This window comes from Melospiza melodia, chromosome 6 (assembly GCF_035770615.1).
Source record: "Melospiza melodia melodia isolate bMelMel2 chromosome 6, bMelMel2.pri, whole genome shotgun sequence".
Lineage (NCBI taxonomy): Eukaryota > Metazoa > Chordata > Aves > Passeriformes > Passerellidae > Melospiza > Melospiza melodia.
In genome coordinates, this window is record NC_086199.1 from 75,741,907 (window position 1) to 75,767,939 (window position 26,033).

General features: G+C 40.9%; 1 protein-coding gene across 1 annotated transcript in view; it reads right to left on the reverse strand.

Annotated features, from left to right (window-relative positions):
• RAD51B (RAD51 paralog B) overlaps positions 1–26,033 on the reverse strand; it is a 385,935-nt gene that overhangs the window by 139,108 nt on the left and 220,794 nt on the right. The window contains exon 9 of the mRNA XM_063159287.1: positions 10,635–10,753. Coding sequence (XP_063015357.1) covers positions 10,635–10,753 — 119 coding nt within the window. The remainder of the gene's footprint in view (positions 1–10,634; positions 10,754–26,033) is intronic.

The window sequence follows — 26,033 nt, forward strand, 5'->3', positions numbered from 1 at the left end:
GTTTTTTTGTGCTTATTTACACTTTTCTTTTTTCAGGTTGCTCAGTTATTTCAAATGAGATGTCCATTATAAAATCACAAGCAAGTAGCAAGGCAAAAATATATGAAAAAGGAGAAAAAAGTAGTTTCCTCTTGTTTTTGATATGAAATGTACCATGTCCAGTTGTAAATATCAACACAATTTAAGAGAGGATTAGGTGATATTTTTATCTGTAGCTTGAGATGACTCTGGGTACAGAGTTTTGTGTTACTGTTAGATAGATAAATAAAGACTGATGCTAAAAGAAACAAGTTCAGTGACGTACACTGAAGAACAAACATATCACTTGGACCAGAACCATCAATGTGCTGAAATAAATGTCAGTGCTGGCTCAGGCATGATAAGGTTTTATTGGCTCAGACTCCAAACCAAACCTTCTTGACCATTGTCAGCTCTGCACAAGGCCAGCTCAAGTGTCCTGAAGTCCATAACTTCCACTTCAACACCATGCAGTATGTAAACACCCTGAACTGCAGAAGATATCTGCACAGACAAATTAAATCAAATAGCAGAAAAAAAATCTGACTGATTGTTCACTCAGGACTAGTGCAAGAGCTTCTGCCGGAGATTCTGGGCTCACCGGTAGGAAATGACTGATGAGAGAGACCATGAACCATCACTGTTACGCAAATGTGAAAGGGCCTTGCAAGCCCAAGATAAATCTGATGAGCTCTTTCCAGTGCAGAACTTCAGCAGTGACTCACACACCGCACTGCAACCTAAGTTTATCGCTTTCTTTGATGAGACAGGGGGATTTATTGATAAGTGACCTCACTAGTCATTTCCAAGTTGGTGTTGCTCCAATATGAATACTCAAGGAAGAAGTAATTCATTAACTGAGCTGTGCTTTATAATACTACTTACCAGCGCTGGAAAAGTTGAAGCTACCCATCAGCCACAGTCTGTCAGAAATACTGAACTTCAACACTGATTGAGGAATTTATGGCTTTCTGTTAATATGCAGCCAAAGGACATATCTCTCCTGCATCAAAGTATCTGTGAGAGCTGGAAGCACGATGGCTCAGGTAGCTATTTATAATGCCTTTTACCTTTTAGTCCCAAGTATCTTCCAGTGTTTCCACCATATGGGTAAAATACACTACCACCTGATGCACACATCCTTTCCATTCCTGATTGAGCAGATGTCCCAAAATCCTATGGTATTTTTCCAACAATTACAACAATCAGTCCAAAGGAAGGTAATATTTTGAAAATTATCTACTTTATTACCTTCTTGTTGCATTAGGACGGGTAGGTATGATAAAGTTGGCCAGGCAGCTCCCATTAAGCCTGCAACACTGGAGATAATCAGAACCCCCTGTGTTTTAAAGTGCAGTCCATCTCAGGCAGTGGTGTGTCAAAATGGGTTTTATTCCTTCAAGTGGGTCAGTAGCCTGCATTCAGTTCCTAAGCAGTTAAGGTTTTATTCTTTTTCAGCCTGTTTTTACATCACAGCTAAAGGCACAGGAATTACAGAGATCAAAGATTAAAAAGTCTACGTAGAGCAAACTCCTCTAGATTAATTGAACCTACCCAGGGTAGATATACTGATAAAACTGAGCTGAAAACCCCATTGTTCTCTCTGCAGTAGATTTTAAAAATCACTCACTGGCTGCCATTCTCCTGTGTTGTCAATCTAGAACAGTTCAATGACATTAGATTCCTAAAACAAGCAAAAATTCAAGTTCAGAGTAGAGTATCCTAGATACACAAACTCCTGACATGATTCTCCCTTAATATGTTTAGAGAATCAAAAATTGCAATGCTGAAGATGAGAATCATGTCTGATCCCTACCTTTTCACACACTATGCCGTGCACTTTGCCCACTGAAGTCAATATGTCAAAGTTTGTCTGGTTTTAAAGCTTTACCTAAGGTCTACTTTTTTTACCAGTGACAGCTCAATAAATATATTAAATAAATAAAATATATGTCAATAAATATATTCTATCTAGCACAGACCTTTGCTAGGAAGAAAGTAGATGGAGAAGAAAGCAGAAAGAAGCTTAAACAAACATTTCCAGTCCATATACAGTATTCCAGAGATGTCCCCAGTGCCTTGCCACAAGGATACAAACACTTTTGCCTGATACAAACACCTTGCCTAATCTATTCTAGGATAATGCACACCCTTTTCTTGGTTACATTACAGTCTTGAATTAGTCTTTCTGTGATAAAGTAAACCACTCCAGTATATTAGCTTCACTTTGAAATTGTCTGCTCCTTAAGTAACACAGAAATTCATTTGGAATGCCCAATATTATTTTGCAAATTATTTCTATTAGCAATCTTACATTCCACTATATTTTCATTACTTGAGATTGTCCAGTCCACTCACAATGTTTTTTTGATCTTTTTCACTATTAAGAATGTCTTTAAGTATGGCATATTACAAGAAAGACTCAGCAGAACTTTTCTGAATAAATAACACTTAAAGTTGAGTTAGGCATTGCTTCCCTCTGTTTTCAAATTTAAAAATAAAAAAAAAAAATAAAAAAGTAAAAAGGAGAATCCGGTAGAAGATAGGAGGCAAGGGGATTTGCCACGTCATTCCAAGGATAAACAACTTTGGTCTCTGACACTCTTTGGGAGTGATGACATTTCAGTTATTGATGAGAGAATCTGCCCTAGGTTAATTCTTCTCTGTTTTGAGGAAAAAACTCACACAGAAGTCAAATCAAAATCAGGAAAGTGATTCTGTATAAACAGGATGGGAACTTGTATCCATTCCCTCTGTGCAAAGGGACTTAAGCTTACAAACAGAACATTCTTCAGACAATTCAGACCAGAGCCTAAAAGTCCCATCTGGTTCCTTCTCTCTCCCATTTTTATGCCGTTTTACTTAACTGTAAGTACAATGTTTGTAAAGGGTGTTGGATTAATAGCACCACAGACAGAAGCCCTCTTTTGTGTTCAGAACAGATTTTCTTACAGTAATCTTACTCCTCCCATCCTGACCTTTAAGTGGTTCCCAATAAAGAACAGGAGGTACAGCCCAAATTTCTGAAAATTTCTATCTGATTAACATGAAGGTGTGCAGTTATCAATTAGACCAAGGCAAAAGGCCATATCCTCAGTTACAGAGCTGAGAAAATATGTAAAAACTAAAACTACAGCATCTCTGTGACTAAGATCACATCTCATCAAGGTAACATTTCTATTTTCTGTGGTGGGTTTGAAAGAGAGAAAAAAAAGGTACTGATAATACTAGAAATTTTGCATTAAACACTACTGAAGATAAGAGGACAGACAAGCATTTTAACAATCTAAAAATTTAGGTGCTGGCTACTGTCTTCATTGGGTACTTGCAGTTTAGAACAGTTTTGATGTCTGCAAAGGGGAGAGACAGAGGAATGTGGGGTGACTTCTAGAGCTGAGGCTTAGAAAAATCACCTCTGGTATAAATAGAAACTGGAAACAAGGAATTAAAGAAAAAGTTCTGCCATAAAGCTCCAGTCACAGTCCCTGCTTCATTAACCTTTGCTTATGAAGAAAAGTTTATGGCATGCTGAGGAGAGAGGTTCAGACTGAACTCAGTGAGCACACTGAACATCGGTTCAGCAGGTGAGTTAGTCCCCTGAGAAGCTGCACAAGGAAGCAGGAGTGCCTTCACTACACAGTACCAGGAGATACAAGGACTTGCAAGTGCCTGAAACAAAGGCAATAAGTGTTAAGCAAGATCAGGCTTATTGGCACTCAATGGCAGTGACAAGGTTCCAGCTCTGCTCCCAGCTGCAAAAGCTCAGTTATGATTCCGTTTCCTCGGTTATGAGCACCTGGCAAGGGCACTGCAGAGATCAGTCTGCAAATGCTTTTACATAGCAATTTGAAAATATGACATAATAGGAGATGGCTAACTTGTGACTCTGTAGGTTAGCAGCAACCAAGCAGCAGCCTCTCCTGAGAGTGGGCTGGTCTGTCGGTCAAAGACACCCCCAGAACGAGCCCACCTCTGCCACCAGCCTCAGCAGGCAGACCTCAGTGTAACCTAAGGACTGAGTTTGCCCCTCTGCCTCAGAGATGTCCCTGCTTCTCTCTTTAGGATGCTTTGAACTACAGGTGAGTGAGTTTGAAGCTTGTACAGCTCTGACAGCAGAATAACCCTCATTAAGAAAACTTGCAGTAGTTATTAAAGAAATAACAGAGAAGAGAACAAGATGAACTATTTCAAGGTTTCTTCTGGTCTTTTCTATTTGACATAGAGCCTTTTGATTTCTATTTAGATTCCTAGATAATAAATTAATTCGTGCTTTATAAGCACCTGAGTAAGTGAACTCTTGTTCAAGAATGATGGAAACATTCTCTGAAAGTGTCCTGTTAAACAGGAGAGGGCCATACACCCAGAACACAGACAGGGCTCCGGTGATGGCTAGATTGTGTGAGCACTCCCCAAAAGTTCATTAAGAAGGAGGGTTGCTGCAAAGAGAGACATGAACAAACACTCAGGTCAGCCAAGTAAGTCACCTGGTGATGTCTGAGCTCCAAACACTTGCTAATGAACCCTCGCTGTTTTTCTGGCACCCTTTCATCTGGCACTTTGCTGGATTAAGTCAGTATCATGCTATGTTGATAACCATCTGTTTATGCTGCAGTTGTGCCTTGTGTCCAGTTTCATACTGTTCTCATGCTTTTCAGGATTATACTGCTGCTTATGCTTGTATATAATCTATGGATAAGCAAAAGACTTCTGTCCTAAGGGTTATCAGTCGACAGCACTTTAATCAGAAAAACCCCATAAGCGTATTTATGTATTTTTAAGGATGTGGTTTGCAAACATGCATGTAAATTTAAAGCCATAACAATATTGTGTCCTGATTCAAAGTATTCAATTAATAGTTGAGGAGAGGCACAAGTCTCTGAAGTAAACTGTGCATCCTAGGAAAAAAAAAAATTCTTTACATGGAAGGGTTTGCAGAATCTGAATATGTGCTTCTGTAGTCTTTTCACAGCTATTTTTTCAAAAGAAACAGAAGGAAGAGCTCTAAAAAATTAATCTCACCACCTGAAAAAAATCTACTTTTCTGTAAAATTTCCTATTATTTTTTTCCTTTCATGGCTCCACACCATCACTTTTACCCTGAAAAAAACTATCAAAAAAAACTCTGTGTTTTTACAGAATTGACTTTCCATATGATAAGCATATTATATAAGAAGATGGCTCAGAACAGATACACACTTTACAACATTTCCAATTTCAGCCATCTCCTGGTGAAGTTATAGCCCAATATTTGTACATTTTGAAAGGAATGCTTTATTAACATGATAAAAAATGTAAGGTAAATAATTGCAAATCTCATAAATGTAAAACATAATCCTGACTCCCCTTTGCTCTTTTCCAGCCATTCCTCCCACACAGCAAGCACCAGGGTTACTTCACCACAGTCATTTTGGAATGCTTATTCAGGGCTTATTCATATGATAGTAAGCAGAGCAAGATGAAACAGCTGGTCTGTAACCAAGGACACAACAAAAGTTATGTCTGGCATTAGTGTGAACGAGATAAGGGGGTTTTGTTCTGTTTTGTTTCATTGAGAATGAGTCACCATACACTTATGCATTGAAACACTTTACCTTCACACTTTACCATTTCACCAGGAAAATTCCTGCCCAACAGCTCACTCAGCACAGCTTGAAAGCTTCAGCCCATATCTCAATCCTAAAACCAGTTTTTCTCTAGATATTCAGCCCCCTGACCTGGAAGACGTGGACGGGGAGCAGAATGAAGCCCCCATAACCCAAGGGGCGATGCCCAGTGACCTGCTTTGCCACCTGGACACACACAGGTCTGCAGGGCCAGGTGGGATCCCCCAAGGGCGCCGAGGGAGCTGCTGGAGGAGCTCACAGAGCCACTGCCCACCAGGCACCTGCAGCCCTGGGGAGCTCCCGGTGACGGGAACCTGGCCAAGGGGCACCATCCACGAGGGCCAGAGGAGGGCTGGGAAATACAGGCTGTCATCCTGACCTTGGTGCTGGGGCAGCTCACGGAGCAGACCATCCTGAGCACCAGCACACAACACCTGCAGGACAACCAGGGAACCAGGCCCACACAGCATGGGTTTGGGAAAGGCAGGTCCTGCTCCACCAACCTGATCTCTGTCTATGACAAGTGACCTGCTCAGTGGATTAAGTCATATCTGGGGATGTCACTACCTAGACTAGCAGAGCTTTTGACACAGTTTCCCATGTGGAGCATGGCTTGCCATGGGCAGGTGGGTGTACTGGTTGCTGGGTGAAACACGGCCTGGGTGGCTGGGCCCACAGAGTGGTGGGGCATGGTGCTACATCCAGTGGGTGACCAGCCACCAGTGGTGCTCCCCAGGGCTGTATTAGGGCCAGATCTATTTAATTTCTTCATCAATTGTCTGGACAAGAGGATAAAGTGCACCACCAGTCAATTTGCAGGCAACAGCAAGAGAATTTCAAAACATGTTACAGAGATTAACACAATACTACGAGCCTCACAAATCCCTTGAAAATTATAAAATAAACCAGGCGCATAGAAGCTGCCATACCAGATCTGGGCACTGTCTCATTTAATCCAGCATCCTGCCTCCAATGGACATGAACAAAATGTTAAATATAGCATGGCAATGTATTTAACCCTACCAAAGGCAGATGAGAACACGTGAAAAACAATAATCGTAAAGCCTGCTGACTCCAGCTCAGGAAGGAAGGATAATTATACACATAGGGGTAACTGAGGAGTCTGATAGTTTCTAGCGCAGCCCCGTTGGTTTTGGCCCGAACTCAAAGAGTCTGCATGTTTATGTATGCATTTCAGGAAAATAAATGTCATGGTTAGCTACTTAAAAGAGTGCTTAGGGAGAACAAGGTATCAGCATCTATAAAGATAATTCCCTTCATGAAGGTATTTGTGTGAAACAATTAACTTTTCCCATGTTCTCATGCCACTGTGCTGCTGTTGAAACTATGCAGCTCAGTCCCACCTCAATAGCTAAAAGACTCCTGCTGTTGTCCATGCTTGTGGGTTTTGGTGACATAAATGAATTTAAATGCAGACTGGAAATTTCTTTTGGCCCTCCCCCAGTGGTGCTGCTTCTGTCCTGGAGGAAACAAAAACCAGAACCCTGGCTTCTAGAAGGAAGCAAAAGAGCAAAGTTCATCTGTTTGTTCAGAAAGCTGTTCCTCTCCTAGCAATAAAGCAAACCTAACTAATTTTCAGGCAGGCAGGACATCCCAGAAATTTCATTACTTTGCTGAACTGGCTGCTGTCTTATTAATGCTCACCAGACATAGGAAGGGTGGGGTGGAAAAAGGGATAGTTGGCTGGAAAATATCTACTGGACAAACAAAATAAATTTTTTACTTAATAGATAAAAAAAAATCCCAACCGTGTAGGAATTCTATGTTCAGTTTCCTAAGGTTTGTTACATACTTGCTCTGCCACCTGCTGCCCTGGCATTCCCCAAGGTTTCAGGAACGGGGACTGTGTCCATGAGTTTTCCCAGAAACAAATACTGCACGGCTAAGAACAAGCATCTAGCAGCCCAGTGGGCTGTCCAGGAGATACCACAGCTCTGGAAAACAGGCTGCTTGAATGCTCCTGAACAATCACAGTATCACTCTGTGTTTTGAAGGACACCACCCTTGGCCCAGTGTCTCTCAAGAAGTGCTTTTTCTCTTGATGGGTGGCATTCTGCAGCAAGGATTGGCACGCCAGCTCTACTACCTTGGAAGTCAGATACAATGAGGGAAAGTCTTTCAGACTGTCACCACTGCCCCAGTTCCTCCAGGGAAAGAAAGAGAGAAAGTAGATGCAGAAAGAGAACATTCTGGAGATCAAGTGACTGACTAAAGAATGAATTTTACCTTTTGAAAAAATGAATTGTATCCACTGTGGAAGGAAAAGGGACATGTATGTCTGGTGGAAGCAAGGTCAGGTGACAGGGAAAGAATACATAAATGCTATTGGCCATGGTAGGGGGAAAATTTGTGTGGTCAAAGGTCAGTTGGAGATTAAGCAGGCCAGAATTGTGGGGGACAATACAAAGAGATTTTTTCAAGTACGTTAATGGCAAAAAGCAGCATAGAAATGACTTCATCCCATTACAGGATGAGGATTGACAACCTCACAAACAAGGATACGGACAAGGCAGAGGTGTTTAAATGCATTCCTTGCCTCCATCTTCAACATGGATGATGAGCCATGAGGGCCTCTATTCCTGAGCCAGAGGACCATGACTGTGAGAATGATCAATTCCCAGCTGACCCCGAAATTGTGTGGGATCTGCTGCCTCAGCTGGATCCCTACAAATCTATGGGGCCTGATGGGACTCCTTTGAGGAGCTAGCTGAAGTCATCACAAAGCCTGTCTCAATGATTTTCAGCAGTCTTGGGAATCCTGAGAGGTTTTTTTTGTTGGTTTTTTTTTTTTAAGTATGAGAATTTGTAAATGTGATTACTGACTTGGTAATTTTTGAATCCTCCTGTTAAGCTTCCTTAAAAAGTGCTGGCTTTCAAAGCACTGATATCTAATACCTCCTGGCAGAACCACTTCATGATGACTGAAATGGCATCTCAAGAACTGAGGCACCTTTATTCACAGTTCATTTCTGAAAGTGGGTCTAAAGCAATTATAAAGGAGCACATGTGTGTAAAATGATAGTAATTTGATCAATACAGTGCTGCCATAGGTAGGGTAACTCCAGATGCCTTCCTCTAACTGGAAACTGCATGTCTAGCTGAAATATTTCCATGAGTTTAAGAAACAAGAATTTATCTGGAAAAAGGACACAGATATCAGCAACAGGAAAATACCTACAGGACATCATGGATATATCCCATTTCAGTCATGGAATGGACTTCACAGGCACATCACTATTTGTATCACACCTGTTTCAAATTACTTTGGTTCTAATAATATATATTAACATTTACTTTAGGGTTGTTTTTTTTCACTGTAGCTTTAGTTCCTTTGCCTAATTAAAACAGAATGAGCACATAGCTTCACTTGTAAGCAAGGTGGTGCACCTGATAAATCCAGTAAGGAAGAGAGGAAAACTCTATTAAGCAGACCGTAGTTTCAAAGGCTTGAACACAATTTTTCATACATTTGTGATCTATTCCTTCTCAAAAAAATCAGGAAAAACTACAAGTAATATTTGAATGTTCTTTAGGAAAGCTGTCTCCCTTTTTCCACTACCAGAGGAATGTTCTTAATCTGTTTTAGCTGACTTTGTGCATCATGAAGTAGCACAGAGCCCAGTTTCTGCCCTTTACCCTCAGCCAACTCCACCTCTCATGTAACTCTGAAGTGATCCAGGAAATTTATGAACAGCTTTGTATTTTGCAAACTTACTATTTCCGTAGAAAAGGAGAACTCATTACAGACCAGAATATGAAGCAGTACATAAGAAAATTTCTAAAACCAGCAGCAGTAAGAGTATACTTCTATGCATAGCCTTCAGAAGTGAATACAGAAGATGCCTTTTCTACCTGCATTTGACACACTTAACCTTCTACTTCAAAGTCCAGAGGCTACTGCTTCGAAGTAGTCAAAGTGCCCACGACTACTGAAGAAACAGGAGTGCTATCGTTACAATTTTACTTCTAATAAATAATTCTCCAATTAAACCAGATGGCTTCCTCTCCTCTGGCTCTGAAGACTGCAATTTAAAACTGAGAAACTCCGTGTTGTGACAGCAAACCGAGGAGCACCAACCTGAATGCACGTGGGTAGTAATGGTATAGGAGTAAGATGGTACAAACATCACGTAGCAATTTTTCTGACAGCTCTCTACTTTAACTGGTAGGAAATCAATAACATTAAGACTGAGGGTCACAGCCTTTGGAAAGAGTTACATCAATGCAAAAACAGAACAGACAAAGCCAAAAGAGATTATAACCACAGATATCCCAAGGGACAGATGAAATCATGCATTATGATGTTTTTAAAAACAAAAAAAAAGTCATTCCCTCAACCATACCCCAAATGTCTGGTCTCTCAGTTTCTCAGTTTTTTAAATTTAGAGGTGAAGATTGCAGTGAAAGATGCTACTATGTTTCACTTAAACATAAAATCTCTCAGTGAAAAGGGTGACTATTCTCCTACTTGCAGGCACATTTCTGGGAAATTGGTGCCATACTTACTGCTCAAAGTTAAGCTCACTGGTGTAGGCAGCAAGCTCCTACTCATAAACAGCAGTCATAGAAAAGAGAGTGCTCCGTGTCCTAACAGTCACAGCTGAAACTGGGCACAAAGAGTAGACAGACGACAGCAAAACAATCATGGCAGTGAAAAGACTAGGTTCCTCCTGTCCTAAAATTCCTGTGCAAGAAAGCACTTTAAGGATTACCTTTCATCTCCATGATGTAGAATGCTCTAAAGGCTCAAGAAATTTGTACATCTGTACCAACTGTGACTCATAAAGGCCCATCCTATTACATGGAGGCACTGAAATGCTGGTCATCCCTTAAAAGCAAAGGACACTGACCAACCTCCACCCCAAATAAGTGACTGGGCTCTCAACTGCCAAGTTCTGGTTCTGTAGCATTACCAGAGAGGCTGAAGGACACAGCCCGTGTGGCCAAGCTGGTGTAGCTTTATTTAAATTCTCTTTGCTGTTAAGTTCTCACCTGTCTTGCTGGCAAGTCGTGGTACTGCAGGATGAGCCTGGTGTTGACGCTGTGACTCCACGTGTTGCCGAGGGCCGCGGTCACATAACCAGAATCCCTCCTCCCACTCACAGAAGATCCTGAAGGTAAACATGATACAAACTGCATCAGGACTGTGGCACAGAAAACAGCATTGAAACTTCATCAGACATCTCAGATTATTCCCTAAGCTAGGTAATTACCAATAGCACTTAAGAGATAGCACTGTTGCATTAACTTCCTACCTTTTGGATGTTTTTGTACAACTGTAGTGTGAGGTCTCCATCAACAATAAGTGCCAAGAATTAGGGAGATGTTGCTGATGTAACTGTACCCCCCTGTACCCCTGTTTAGAGCTGGGACCCACCATTCCACACCATCAAGAAGCAATTCATGCATCCCTGCTGGTGGGCTCCTCACTGCAAAGGGCCCAGACTTTCCAGAAGTAGCTAATGTTGGCATAAAACAGCCACAAAATTCATACCCAAACTTCCCTCAAGTCATGTATCTGTTATTATGTAACAGAAGGAGTAACATATTGCTGTTGCAAACCTGAGCCAGGCATTTAAATGGTTAAATGTCTGGAACCTGCCACTATTATGCTATGGAGATATCGCTCCTCAGCAATTCCAAATTCTGCATTCCTTCAGGCCTAAAACCTGTCCCAAAGTGAACAGAAATGTGTAAGGTTTGTGGCAGTACAGGCTAATTGCTGTAATTTATTTTATTTTCTTATACAGGAGAAAGCACACTGTACCATACTGTGTCAGCCCCTCTCTGAAGAGGGCAAATCCTTTTCGGTGAACTTATTAAAATTTATTACTTTGGTGCAAAGCAGTTAGCAAACCTGGAGCAAATTTACAGCAAAGACTTTTTGCATGGGGAAAGGGATTGCCTCACTGAAAAGGTTTCCATTTTATAAGGGATCCTCCTGTGAGCTGATGCATGAGGCAGATAGAGGGACAAGAAGTGAAGCAAACAGGAGGAAGCAGCGCCAGCTTTGCAAAGAAGTTCAAGGGCAGTGACAACATGTGCTGCATTCCTTCTTCTTGCTCCAAACACAAAAAGATAGTAAATGTCTCAGAGGAAGGAAAGAGGATATGTTAAGAAAACAGATTTATGTTGATACATGGCCTTAAAAAAACCTTGGACTTATCTTTTCTGTTATTTCAACCACTACTTAGACATTAATGAACTGGACAAAGGAAGTGGATAAATAACACTGCTCAGAGAGAGTGATTTTTTTTCCAGTATGCATTGCCTTGTGCTTCCAAACCATGATGTTTTCATGCTTAGAGATGGGAGTATCACACCAACATTGGCCCAAGAAGAAAATAGGCTTATAAGATTGTGGTCTCTGCTCAGAGGTCCCCAGACTCTCCAAGCTGAACCACAGCAGAGTGGTACAGAGTGCTTATCCATGCTGAGGGGTAGATGCTTCCACAGCACCCACAATGTGCAGCCAGCTGATGAGCAGCAGCTCCAGTGTCTCCAGTGGGCTTAAAGCCAGTTCTTACTCCAGTCACTGCTGGCATCATGGTTTCTGTTCAGGACACAGGTGCTACAGGGAGTGCAGGGATTAGGGAAAGTAAGAAAACAGAGCTGACAAACAGATGAGAGAAAGGTGACATCTCAGTATATGCATGCAGTAAGGGAGTGGGGTGTCCAGAAGCACAGAGATGGGATCCTAGCAAGGGAAAGAGAAGGTGAATGTTAGAAGGCTGGAAGAAGATGTCTGAACAGTTCCCTGCTTTCTGTATCAGGTCCAGCTCTAGTAAAATGGGTGATTTCAATTCCTGTAAACACTCCCTCCTTCCTCACACTCACAAAAAATAGCATGAAACCGATCTTCAAAGCAGTCAGGCCAGGGACTGTATGAGATGCCTGTTCCACTGTCTCCTGTGAAAGTGAACTTTTCAGAGCACTAGCAGACACCAGCAGACACCGTATCTGTTCTGAATGCAAACACAGAGGAGGAACTGGCTGCTTCACTCTCACTGAACAGCTGTCACAAGTGAAAATAAAGCTGCTTGTGGTCTGAGTCAAATGCAAAGTAAATGCCTCTCCACAACCAGGGGAAAAACAAAGAAGAAAGGGTGATTCTTCAACTGTGGCCCGCAGTGCTGGCCAGGAAGGAACTGTCAGTAGAACTGGGCCACGACACTTGGCCCTTCTTATACATGAGAACTAGATTAATTTTGTTTGCCTATCAATGCAATCAAAACAAACTTTCTATAAGTAATTTCCCTGTCACTGAGAGAAATGACCCATTTAGGCAGTATGGGGAAAGTGGTTTTATTTCACCTTCCATTTTTCACTGGAGGGAACAGCAGGGTTAAATCTATTCAGCTCAATAGTGCTTCTGGGATTATTCTATTTTGCCCAACCAGAGCACTGCAAATACAGAGCTGGTCTCAAAGACCTTCTTGTCCTCTGCATATAAGGTGGTACATTTTAGAGACTAAATCCTCATGTAACCAAGTCCCAGTTGTTGCAAGTATGTTGGAAGGTGATTTAGACATAAAGACACTTCAGTTCCATTAGTTTCTTATCAGAGGAAAATTTCGATAACTAGACCAGTATCTTGAATCAAATGAAACAAATGTCCTAAAACAGTTTTTTAATGCAAGAGGTCTGTGCAGGCAAAATGTGACTACAGTCATGATTAAAAAACCCCAACATGTTCCTTGTTGGTATAATTGCGCAGAACAATTAGTTCCACCTTGTCCACATTCTCACATATTGATTTTTTTTTCTTCCCAGATGGACGAATCATTGCCTGGCAGGTTCATCCCCAACACTGGGCCCTTTGCAATGTCTATCAATTGGTAATTTGAAAATATTTTCTCATCAAATGTTAAAAATGGATTGATGAACTAAATGACAGTGAAATAACAAAACAGTGAAGCAACAAGCTCCCAAATCTTTCAAATCTTAACATCAAATCATCCTGATAAAAGCCTGGCCCATCAAAAAGAAGGAAAAAAATCTCTCTGAAAGTACAAAGAAAATATTTATAAAGAACTATACTACTGAGCTCAACAAAACCAGCATGCCATGCAATAAGAATGAAAGTACTTTTCCTCTCACTCAGGCTGTGCAGCTTTCCGGTTCACTGGCAGAGCTCAAAGACCACTACTTGTCACCTGCATTGCATTTATTTTTGTCTGTATTTTTGGTGCAGATCTCTAACAATGTGATCAGAAGAAAAAATCCCCTTCAACCCCTAATCTATTTTTCCATCGTCACCTCTTCAGAAAGTACAAGTATAAAAATACGCAATGGTGGAAAAACCCATCACACAATAAAAAACAACCCACAGGACAAACTCATCTGTGAAGTAACTAACCACTGCACTCTTCAAACTCCCACTGATGCCTTCTGCCCTTCTCCACAGCTTTTTCTTAAGTCAAAAGGTGATTCTGATTCTCTTACCCTGCAGTGGTGACTGTCTCACTCTCTGCACTGCTCAGCTAACACTACTGACTTCATACAGCCTTTTATTATTTAGGACTAATGGCAGGAAAAACAGGTGCTGCTGTAAGAAATCAAGCTTGGCCACAAGACTAGCCATGGGAAAACTTTAAAATGCTTATGCTCTCCCTTTTATTATGAGAGGGAATCTGACAGTTTTACTTCTAAAACCTCCTAGTTCTAAATCTTTACAAACTACACCCTCCCCCCCTCCGTCAGATTATTCTATATCACTTCAAATTTCAATTAAGTAGAAATATTTTATCTGGAAGTTGGAGTCGTTCAGTAATCAATGAACATGTAATTTAGTTTTCCTTTTTTTTCACAACACAGTCATCAAAATGTACTTAGCAAACCAAGCAATTAAGTGTAAACACCTACTAATCCCCAGTTTAGAAAAAACCCAAGTGTGTTATGTGCTGACTTGAGATTACACTAAACAGGCTGTTCAATTCAGCCATCGTCATCACAACGAGACCAAAAACTGCCACTTATAGACTCCAGGTGCAAAGTTCTGATGGAGTCAGCACTGAATGCAATAGAAAGGGAATGAGCTCACTTCTCATTTTGGAGAACAGAGTTCAATTATCTCATATGCTCCAAACAGGTGAGTTTTCACACTTTTTTGTTTATGATATTTATGTCTTTATGTGTACACGCTCTGGGTGATTTTGAATGGTTAATGATGGTTAATCTGATATTAGATCAAGATTAAGGTCCTTTTTGCTGTTTTTTTCCCCCAGTCATTCATTATTTCCATTGCAATAACGCCTAGAGCTCTCATCTTCAAGATGCAAACCACTAGACAATTAGAGAACAAAAAGATTGCTCCTGACCTAAAGATCTTCTTATTGTGAGAATTGCAGGTTACAAGTCTCTTAGCTGCTGCTGCTTATTCCCCACTTACAAAGAATCTTCCTTAAGGGATGAGGGAAAATATACCAAAATATGTGAAAGGCCAGAATAACTGTGTATAAGTAAGGACTTTGAGTATTCTTCATGAAACATTAGAAGCTTTTTCAAATAAGTAATGTTGACCTTTATTCTACCCCCAAAAAATCAGCAGGGACCTTCATACTGCTCAAAATTTAGGAAGGGTCCATCAGAGAACTGTTGGTTTACTTTTAATCCCACACCAGCATGCCTACTGTTACCAGTGTGGTTTGCACCAGATCTCATTCCTCCACTGAACTCATTAGTGAGCTCATGACAATTCTCTTCTGAGTAGAGAAAGAGAGACACACATATGCTAGTATGAAGACTCCTGCCTGATGACCTAAAAAAGGAATCGGCATTAAGAAATGAAAAAAACCCAGCTGGTCTGATTTCTTGCCAGACAACCTTCCAGCCATGACCAAAACAATCAGGTCTCAGGAGACCTGTGGAGGTGGGAAGACAGCTGGTAGTTTACAGCACCTGAAACAGGGCCCAAATCAGGGAATTGTGGAGTTGAGAGCCTTGGGAACAGATATTTCTTTTTACTGGTGAAAATGTTCTGCCTCTGTTGCTTGACACCACATCACAAAGTGGTGAGTTTCCACCTCTCTATCATTGCTGCAGTGCTACTGCAAATGACAGAACAAGCAGTGATTTGCTGGGAGAGATGGTGAAGCACAAGTAGAAGAAAGCAGTTAAGCCAATTTCTTTCCGTAACCAAGGATAAATTTTTTACCCCTCAGCTAAACCTCTTTACCCTAACAGCAGTCTTTGAGAAGTTCCTTCCTTTTCTAAAATATAAAATTATGCTAATTTACACTACTCTCTCAGTATCCAGAGATCTTTCCCACATTGCTTGTCATTAAAACTTAAAGCAGCTTCTTCTTTTGAACCTCTCCTATGCAGTCACTTCTTCCTGTCTCTCCAAGACTAGACAATAAAATCACAAACCATTGAACTAAGGGAAGGAAAAAAACCCAAACAACCCAGATCTGGCATTTTGCTCGCCTGCACATATAAAAGATACATAGGTTGAAAAACAAAGCTTGCCCAATCATGGCATCTGGCAATGCTAGGGCCCTGTGATCCAGAAAATGCTTTTAATTATCACCTCACCAATCATGCTACAAGTTATTGCTGCAATTTTTTGCTTAAGTTCCCTTAGGGAATTAAACAGATCATGATATTAATCAGAAGGTATGTAGGAGGGAGGGGGCAGAATGCTAGAATTACATGTATGTAGGTCCCTTAAATCTTGAATAAAGAAATGAGATTTAGAATCCCACTGTCAGAGCAACTGACGCCTTGCATGCTACAAGCCTCAGCCCTCTGACCTACACAGCCATGGCATTATCACATCTGATTTTCCCAGGGTGGTTCATCTCAGCTGCTAAACTTCATCACTCTCTGCTAGTGTTTACCCATCATCTGGATTTGCCACTTCCCAACTCTCCAGACTAGAACTGAATAAGCCTGCTGTCACACTCACCCCTCCATAACAGCCTGAAGCCTCGATGGCTGAATCCCAGAAAGGCAGAACAAAAGCTAATACAGCTGGGGGAGGAGAGTGAGACAGAGCTCTGAAACTGCAGTGAGTTTCAGAATGCAGCTCACAGCAGCATGGTCGCGTTAAGATGTCGCAGTCTGACAGGCAGATTATTCTCACAGTCAACATTTTTTTTTTCCCCATAAAATATGTCTTGGCAAAGAAACAGTGTCGTGGCGATTTAGCTCTCATACCCAGGAAACTGTCACAGTGCAGGCAAAAGCAGCAGCACTCCAGTCTGCAAATGAACCTTGAATTCAGAGTCAGGGCGCAGCAGGGCCGTGGGAGCAGGAGGGGGAGCGAGTCCAGTCTCTGTTGCACAACGAGGTCTCCAGCAAAGTGGCCAATAAAAGCACCAATTAGCACTAATTTACCCAGGGTGATTCCGACACGGCTGCCCGTGTCCCGAGGAGTGGGCCGGTGCTGTGTGCCCACATGGCAGACAGAAAAGGACAGTGGGTGTATGCAAGCTGGTTTTCAATAGCACTGACCCCTTTCCTGGTGAATATATCCTGCTGAGGAGCCACGGGGAGCACTGTGCTGCTGCAGCCGGGTCTCTGCCAGCACCTGAGCTGGCTCAATGAACACGAGTGCTGACAGCCAGCCCACACTGGGGTGGATTTTTGCAATATACTCAGCATAAAATGTCTAAATTAATAACGATTTCTGATCACAGCCTAGTGACATGGCTTTGAACTAGTGAATTAAGTATATGTCCTTTTTACTCCTGAGCACAGGAGTATATTTTAGCAGTATCTTTTTATATTTAGCAGTATCTTTTACTTTTAGTAGTATCTTTCCAAATAATTTTCAAATTGAGTGACAGCTTCTTTATACAGCGAGTTGAAACATGCAATAACTAAAACTCCACAGTGGGCCTGAAAACCACAAGGACTATGTTTAAAAAGCAGTATTAAATAGTACTTCAGGTTAAGATTGCAATTCAAACTGAGCAAACTGCTTTACTTTGCATGATGACCAGCATAATTTCTTTGAAAATTTAGCCTGCAGCATTCTTAACACTGGTCCCATACATTAGAGTTGCAAGAATTCCCTCTAGGTGTAAATAAAAACAACAATTTTAGAGCTGTAAAGCTTGGATCATAAGCCAGAGTTATCAAAACTGAAATTCCAGAAGGAAGCAATCCTCCTTCAGCTTGCAACACGGAAACAGAGGTCAGCCAAACATTTGGGGGCTAGAGATGACTGTTTGCAAATTTCAGCTGTTCACATCTGGAGTTCTGATTTGGCCAAATGTTTAATACTATCAATCACAAAAGCTGAACTGGAAGAATGTTTTGGTGGTATGACTAAGAACATAAAAGTTAGAAAATATTAAATGCAAAAACCTCCATGCGCAATTTCAACTCTGCCTTTCAAACACAACAACGGATTCAATTATTTCTCACAATGGGTACCATCACGGTTGACTGTAGCATTTCTTAACTGGTATTTCACCACGAGTCTGCACTTGCCCATATAGGTTTCTCTGGCTGTATCTATTTCTCAGCACAGAGTGGTTCCTGACACAAGATGAAGGATGCAACCTCTTCTCTGACAAAGCATCTTCTGGGCTGGCCCATCAAACCTTACATATAGACCTAGCAGATGCATCTGAGTACTCAGAGCACCTTCAAAACACAGCTTGGAGTAGCTTCTGAATATAAATTAACTGGGCACTTTCACTTTTTTAAAATTGCACAGCCAATATACCCATGGCTAGAAAATGTGATCCCTTTTACTGTAAGATGTACGACAAAACAGTTTAGTACATGCAGACACCACAGGGCTCACTGCTCAGACTCACCTCCAAAGCTGAAAACACATATATATTTATGTATTTAGACACACACACACACAGAGGCAGTATGAAACATGCAGTATGTTAAAATGACTGACGATTACAGGGGTCTGGCTTCACTCTCTAACTGACACAGACTTGCCAGGAGTTTCCCAGCTAGTCAGTCCCTCTCTGCATGGCACAGTCACCCATCCTGACGCAGAGGAGGTGCAGGGTTTTTTTTTTCTTCATCTCACTCTCAAAAAGGAATTACTTACTTTATCTGAATTAAGCAAATAAATTCAATTTTGGACAACAACCAAGACTGGAAAATTTCATCCTGATAAGCTTTTCTGACTGATGACAGAGGGTTAGAAGGGAAGCAGTTATACACCCTTAACTATAGGAGGTTCCTTCCGCTCCTGCTATAATGCAAAATATTCCAAGATGTGCCAAATTTTCACGGTAGTCTGCATCAGGCAGCGACAAGACACCAAAGTGCTCTGTGGAGACTAATGCATAAATCCAAATTGATCTTTTGACTGCAGTGACTCTTCTCTCCTGAGATGTATTACATTTTTTAAAGTCAGTGAAAAATAAAAAAATTGCAAAATATCACTTTTAATCCTTGGACTAAAAAAATGGTTGAATCCTCCAGAGGCCAGTCAGGGCCAGAAACAATTTTTTTTCCCCAGATTTGGAGGGGCAGGGGGAGGGCAAAGGGAAAGGGAGAGAGCAAAGAGTGGTTGGTTTCAAATAGCAACATTGTCCAAAAGGGTGAAAGGGAACAGATGGCCATGGAGAATGCAGCCTCAAAGCCCTAAAGAAAAGGGCTATTTTGACAGATCTCGCTGTTTCCTATTCAAGCATGAACATTCTGGCATGGAGAGTTAAGACGATACAAGGAACAACCTCTGTTCCCAGCAACTGACTATGGGCAACTGGCCTCTGAAGCTCCCTGAGAAAAACAACATGAGACAGACAGACAAACAGATATGGCACCAAGCCCAGATCCCAGCCACCAGGAAAGGGAAAAAAACCAATCAAAAACAAAAAAAAACCCCCCCCAAACATCAGAAAGGCTAGAAACAGCTGCTTTTTCCTGGCTCCAGCACAGAGCATTAGAAAGAGCCTGTCCAGCCTTTCTCATCTTCCTTTTTGGTAAAAACTTCTCAAAGGGGTCATCCTCAGGCTGTTGGTCTTTGCCCTAAGGGGAGGTGAAAAAGAGGACAGGCCAGAGCTCAAGTCTGGCTCAATGAAACCTGCTTCCTTTAATCACAAAGATCTCCCTCCAGCAAACTATGAAGAACACTAAACATAAAAATGCATCATTAATGCTGGATTTTTGCATGCAAAAAGGCTGAGAAATTAAAAATTGTGGCTCTCAGAGTACCTGTAATTTGTTTGCATAGAATACAGAAGAAAACCATTACATGTGAGGGCAGGGAAAAATGTACCTGCTGTGGGAAACACTGCTAATGTGTGTCCTGGCTTTTCTATTAATCTTATCAAAAGAGTGCACCAACAGCTGTTTCATTCACCAGCTCTGGATATGTGCTATCACACAGAGATTTCAGTTTTGAAGGACAGTTTCACACCTACACCCAAAATTTAAAGAGGAACCTGAGCCATTAAATGCAACAGGACACCACTGTTTCCCAAGTCCATAGAAGAAGGGATGAATCTCTGTTTGTGACTTTCTCTCTGATTTCCTGTATTATTTTCATGCTTAAGGCACTGCCTGTTTCCCAGCCAGAGCTTGCCTATGGGCAGAACACTGAGTGATACCTTCCCTTTTCACTGCAGTGGAGACCAGAGCAACAGCAGCTTCACCCTACAGTTGCAGGGAGGGAAAGAGGGGGTATATGGTATAAACATTAACTATCTTCACAGTCCTTCCCTGAGGCAGGTTAGTGGCTACCATCTCAACTTTAATATCCTCCTTTTTAAAAAATCATTGAAGGAAAAAGATAATAAAGAACTGTGGGTGCTCTCATGGCAGAACTCCAAATGAAGAAATGCAAATGCTACATACTGATCCTATCTGTGCCTTTGTTCCCTCATCTGTGAAATAGCATTTGTTTACTTTAGTCAATAAGTAGTAAAAGTGTAGAAAAATAGACACCAGGAACAAACCACCTCAACATCCTTAGCAATCCAATTATTATTAAAGCCATAATTTTCTACAATATAAATAAATAATTTGTGAGGTTGTGTTGGTTTCACAAAGGATAGCCAATGCAGTCATTACTAGTTGTAATCATTAATTAGTAACTAAATAGATAGGATCTGACTAGTGGAAGTAGATACACAATAAATAAAATACCTTATTTTAGGTTAAATCAGATAAATTCTGTTTCTTTTCTTCTTAACCATGAGCTTCCTAAAACTGAGTAACTTCTCCAGGCTACACTTACTAAGGGAAACTCAAACGTGGATTATTGGCTAAGTATTAAGAAATATTTAACTTGTGGATTCAACTTTCTTCCCCATGTTTCCTTGAGTAAATCCAACCTAGCTCCCCATGGTTTTCATTCTGCTTTACTTTTAATATATGAGTCCTTCTGTTCACTGCAGGAGTAACCAATAATGCTCACAAACCAATTCTGTCCTACACGTTGCAGGACAGGTGGTCCCTCAGTATATTCCCACACATTCCAAATATTTTAAGTGTTCCACATCTGTTGTCTAAAACATTTTTAGTTCCCTGCAAGAACAGTAGGAGATGAAAACAAGGAGTTATATATAACATAGCAACTGACCTTGTATACCACATGAGCTCTCTGTCATTTCAACAAGATTATAAATTTCAAAAAAGAGCTCAATCTTAATTCGTTATACTATACAGCTATCTTGCAGAGAAGATAACTTGAGAATTAATTTATGACAGCTGTAATAGCCCAGACAATAAAACTGAATCTAGAGATGACCTTTTTTCTCCCCACAAGAATCTGCTGATCTACAGGGAATTTTTAAAAATTAAACAGTTAAGGTGAATCACACATTTTCTCACAACACAAACCCCTCTATCTACTTAAAAAATTCATTAAAACATCTCCCATGTATGTATAAGCAATCTTGGTGGGAATTTTATAGGAGTTTAGTGTTAGCCTACTGCAGGTATGGAAATACTAGATGCTCTTTTTTGCCCCCTACAAGAATGAATCTAATCAATGTACTATAAAAACGTAAGGCTGCAAGTATTCCTTTTCACTTAACAGAACCACTGGCCAAGATTTGAAGTGAGGAAATTCAAAGCACTAATTGCATCTTAACCAGCAGGCTACTCATAGAAGGCAGAGAATAACTGCCTGGGCTGTGCTTGGCAGAGGTGGTGAGGGCTGGAATTTCTGCTCTTGCCCAAAGGGCTGTGAGACAGGCCAGCAGCAGCAGCTGGGAACCTGCTCTGCACCTTGGGCAGAAGCTGGCACATCTGGTTTGTTGTGGTGTGCTGTAGAGCCCAATTCCAATACTGGCTGAACCAGCACTGCAGCTCCACTGGGCACCAGCTTGTCACAGGCTGCAACAGGAGACTGGCCCCTGCTGCGTGGCCAATGTCATTTCCAACAAGGTGGTGACATTCCTTCAAGTACTTTGCCAGCACAAACACCCATCAGTTAGGAAAGCTAATATCTCATCACAGGAGATATTAGTAGTACAAACATGATCTCCACAACCATGCAACAGAAACAAGAGCGCAGTCTTTTGTTGCTGCTGCTTTATTTCTTTCAATTAAAAAGAAACCTTCTAGCCTGAGCTACACTGAAATGTTATAGGGGATCCCTGTGTGACAGACCCCCAGGCATGTCTCAGGGCAAAGGATGCCACTGTGCAACCATGTTCAAATACTAGAACATCTACAGGGTAGGTGTCTAAGAACTTCCCATGGAGGACTGAAACTTAAAAATTTAACCAAACTTGCCCCAATTAGTTTTGGAAGAGACAGCTGGCTGCCTTTGTCCAGCCCTAAAGGAACACTGGTGCAAGGCACAGATTCTCAGGAGTGCATAATGGCAAAATGATGCTGGGTATGAATGAGGGTATAGACACCTTCACCAAAACCACAACTGGATATTTAGTAACTGGAACAGACCCACGAAGAGGAGAATTTTTGGGGTTTTTGTAAAAGCAAGAAACTCAGACTCACTCATCATAAACAACATAAATAAAGGGATGTACAATGGGAAGACCATCTATTCCACATAGCAAAACCAAGTAACTGCTGTTTTACCCTCTGTTCTGGAGCTGCCTATCCTATCTTAGGAACAAACTCCATGATTTGATTACATTACAGTATGAAACAATTCAAATTTCTTCACGCTTAGGCTAGGAGTATGTAAAACAAGTAACTTGTGTGCTGTGATGGAATACAATCCCTGGGGAATGCCACATGTGTTTCCCAAGCAGAACTTGCACCATGGAGCCTTTGAATTTGAAAAGTAAACGAACAAGAACAATAATTAAAATGCAAATGAAAAAGAACAGTAATTAAAAAGTAGAATAATTATGAGATGAACTTTGTTACCAAGTAACAATACGATTAAAGATAATATACTTGTTATACATAAGAAAGGACTAAACACAGACTAAGTAGTGTGTTAGTGAATGTGGTTAAACAACTTGACCTTATGAAGCCAACTTTGAATTTTGCCCTTACGTAAGCTGTCATGGACTGGTTGTCCATTTTGTGACCATTTTAGGTTCATCTTGGGTGTAGCCCTGGTTTGGCTCTTATGCTGCCCAAGGTGCATCCATTGAGGCCTTTTAATAAATCCCTACTTTATTCTTTAACTCCATCTAGCCTCTGTTCTAGGTCAGCCTTCACAAGGCATCAACAGGGTTTGGGGAAGTGAAAAAATCTATTTATTATCTGCACATTTTCAAGACAGGAGAAAAGGACAAAAGCATATTTAGAATTGCTCTTTGAGGATGCTGCATGACAAAATACAACCAGCTTGCCATCGAGGCACAGGAAACCTGGAAAGCACATAGTGAACTGTGACACTGGATTTTCTTAGAAGAAAGCAGGCATTCTTTTCTGAAGGGCAGTGCCCACAACCATCTTATAGATGCTGGATGGATGCAAGTTAGTGACAGTTTAGGGAGCCTAGTTTGGTATCACTCAACAAATGACATGAGCGTGCTCTACATATTCACTTCCAAATACATTACATATTCAATAATTATAAACATAACAAGATTCTTCAGTTAATTATCATGCTATAATCATGATTAAAAGAAAACTGTTTAGAAGGTAGTAGTTAGGAAAGTGCCTTGTGGATACTGTTGATCATCACAACACTCTTCTTCTACTGTAAAAGGGGATGCACATGACATGAGGCATCTTGCATGTCACTATCTACTTAGGCAAAGGCTTCAGGCAGAAATAAGTAATGTCCAGATATTTGGTACCTACTGGAGCCATTCTTGAAAGTCTTTTATGTTGGTTCTAACAAATGTGCCTTATTTCTTCCAGCAAAGTAATTCCTGGAAGAGGTTAATGATTGTTCAAACTAGGTAAGCAGACTAGACTGTTCTTTCCCTAACTTCTAATTTTTTTTTTCAGTAAGGAAAACTAATCCTCAAAATAATTTGTAAAAAAATCCTGCATGAAAATGAATCATATGAAATTAAAAAACTGGTTCTGTAAAAGAGTAATAGGATTTCCATAATTTATTTTGGAACAACATACAGGTATAAATGTTGCTCTTGCTAGTATCAACTTAGGTAAAATAAAGTTTATAGTATGAGGTCAGTTCAAAATTTAGGCCATGTAACCATATCACCATGTAGATCTGAAGTCAGTCAACAATATTAAGCTACTTTGGAAACAGAAGGATTTGATAAGAGGTTCACATTTATGATATACACATTTGCAACTTTGTTGTTGAAATGACAGCTCATGCACAAAAGTCAGAAAATGGAAGTGCTCTCCTGTAGTTGCTCACTTCAAAATGGGCAGTACTTGGATTCAAAGCCTTGTTACTAACTGCAGACTTGTATTACAGCTTTCTCATTTCCCCCTCTGGATAGGCACAATCACTCAGCTGCTTCTGCATGCAGTAGGATTTGCAGGAATACCTTTGGTGGCAAATTTGGCCTAGTTTTCTGCCTGTAGTTTCCAGCCTTTGCTGGTGAACAGAAGTGTATCAGCAGCTTGCAGCCATGGCTAGCCTACATCCATGCCCACTGAATCAAATTACCAGCTTGCATATTCTACACGCCAATGCTGACTATGCCAGCAATATTTCCTAACCAGAGCTAGTAAAAAAAATAACCCTAAGCCCTGATTTTTAAAATCAAACAATCTGCTAAAGAATAAATGCTTTCTGAAAACTTGTGCATGCCAGTAAATCTTCTGATGTAGACACAGGCCATGCTGATACCTGCCAAGCAGATTTCCTGCTGAACCTTGCTGCTGTCCAGCCCACTCTCTGGCAGCCTGCCCAAACAACAGCTTTGGACCAAGGAATTAGGATGTCCAAGGAAACAGCTTAGGCAGTGTAAGAATAGGGGAGGGATCCACATTCACAACTTTTTCAAAAAATATGTTGCAACTCTGAGTAGACACTTAAATACTTGCCTTTCCAATTAAAAGTATTTTCTGAACACTCAGGAATTATTGCACAACAAGGAATATCATTTACCAGCCACTCCTATTACAAAGAACAACAGTCTTAATCCTTTACTGGAAAGCAGATCAACTGCCTTTCAATTGCCTTTCCCTTTTCCCTCCCTTCACTCCACTATGAAATTTTCATTCTTACCTGGAGTGGTACTGCAATCTAGGTCACGTGGCCAGTCTCCTACTCTAAGACTACTACTGCTCTCCTACTCTACTCCTACTCCAACCTCTGGTCATTGCTGGCTGGGACAGTACTCAAACACTGTTCAGACTATAACCAAATGACTTTCAAGAAGGGAGAGGCAATTTGCAAGACCAATTTACATCAGCAAAGGTCTGACAGAAATTGGGCAACAGGGGTTCATCTCTGATAAATTATCAACCCTTACCTTTACTCATATGCAGACATAATGTACCCCTAGAGTACCTGAGAAAGAACTGGTAATTACTACTGACCAACTGGTACCTACTTCCATGATACTTAACCCTGAATGTGGACTTATTTTGTACATGATATATGGGGGCAGCTATGGCTCAAACACATTTGTTGCTATTCAAAGGTCACAGTGGCAGAAATAGCATAAAGCTTGGAAAGAGATGCCCAAATTCATAGGTACTAATAAACTTTACTACTTCTCCTGGTATGTCCCTAGTCAATGTTAATATAATCCTTCTTTTAAAGGCAAGCCCTGCCAAAGAAAAACAAATTACTTGGCTAGGCTTGCATGATCAGTTTTTTTAATTTAGCCAAGACACGTTATATCCTATCTCTTGTAAGAGGTGCCACAGGAATTTCAATAAGTTTAAACAGTAAAAATAACAGACTTATGCTTCATGTGAAATATAGTGTTTCAGCAAGAAGAATGCCTCTTTATGTCACTCCAGGTGACTGTCTCAATGCTAATCTAGCAGAAAATAGGATGCTTACTGAACAACCAGCATTATTATTCTCTGCCCAACAAAAGCTGATCATGATCATTTCAGCCCTGTCCTACTTTATTTACAAGACCCAGCAAGATA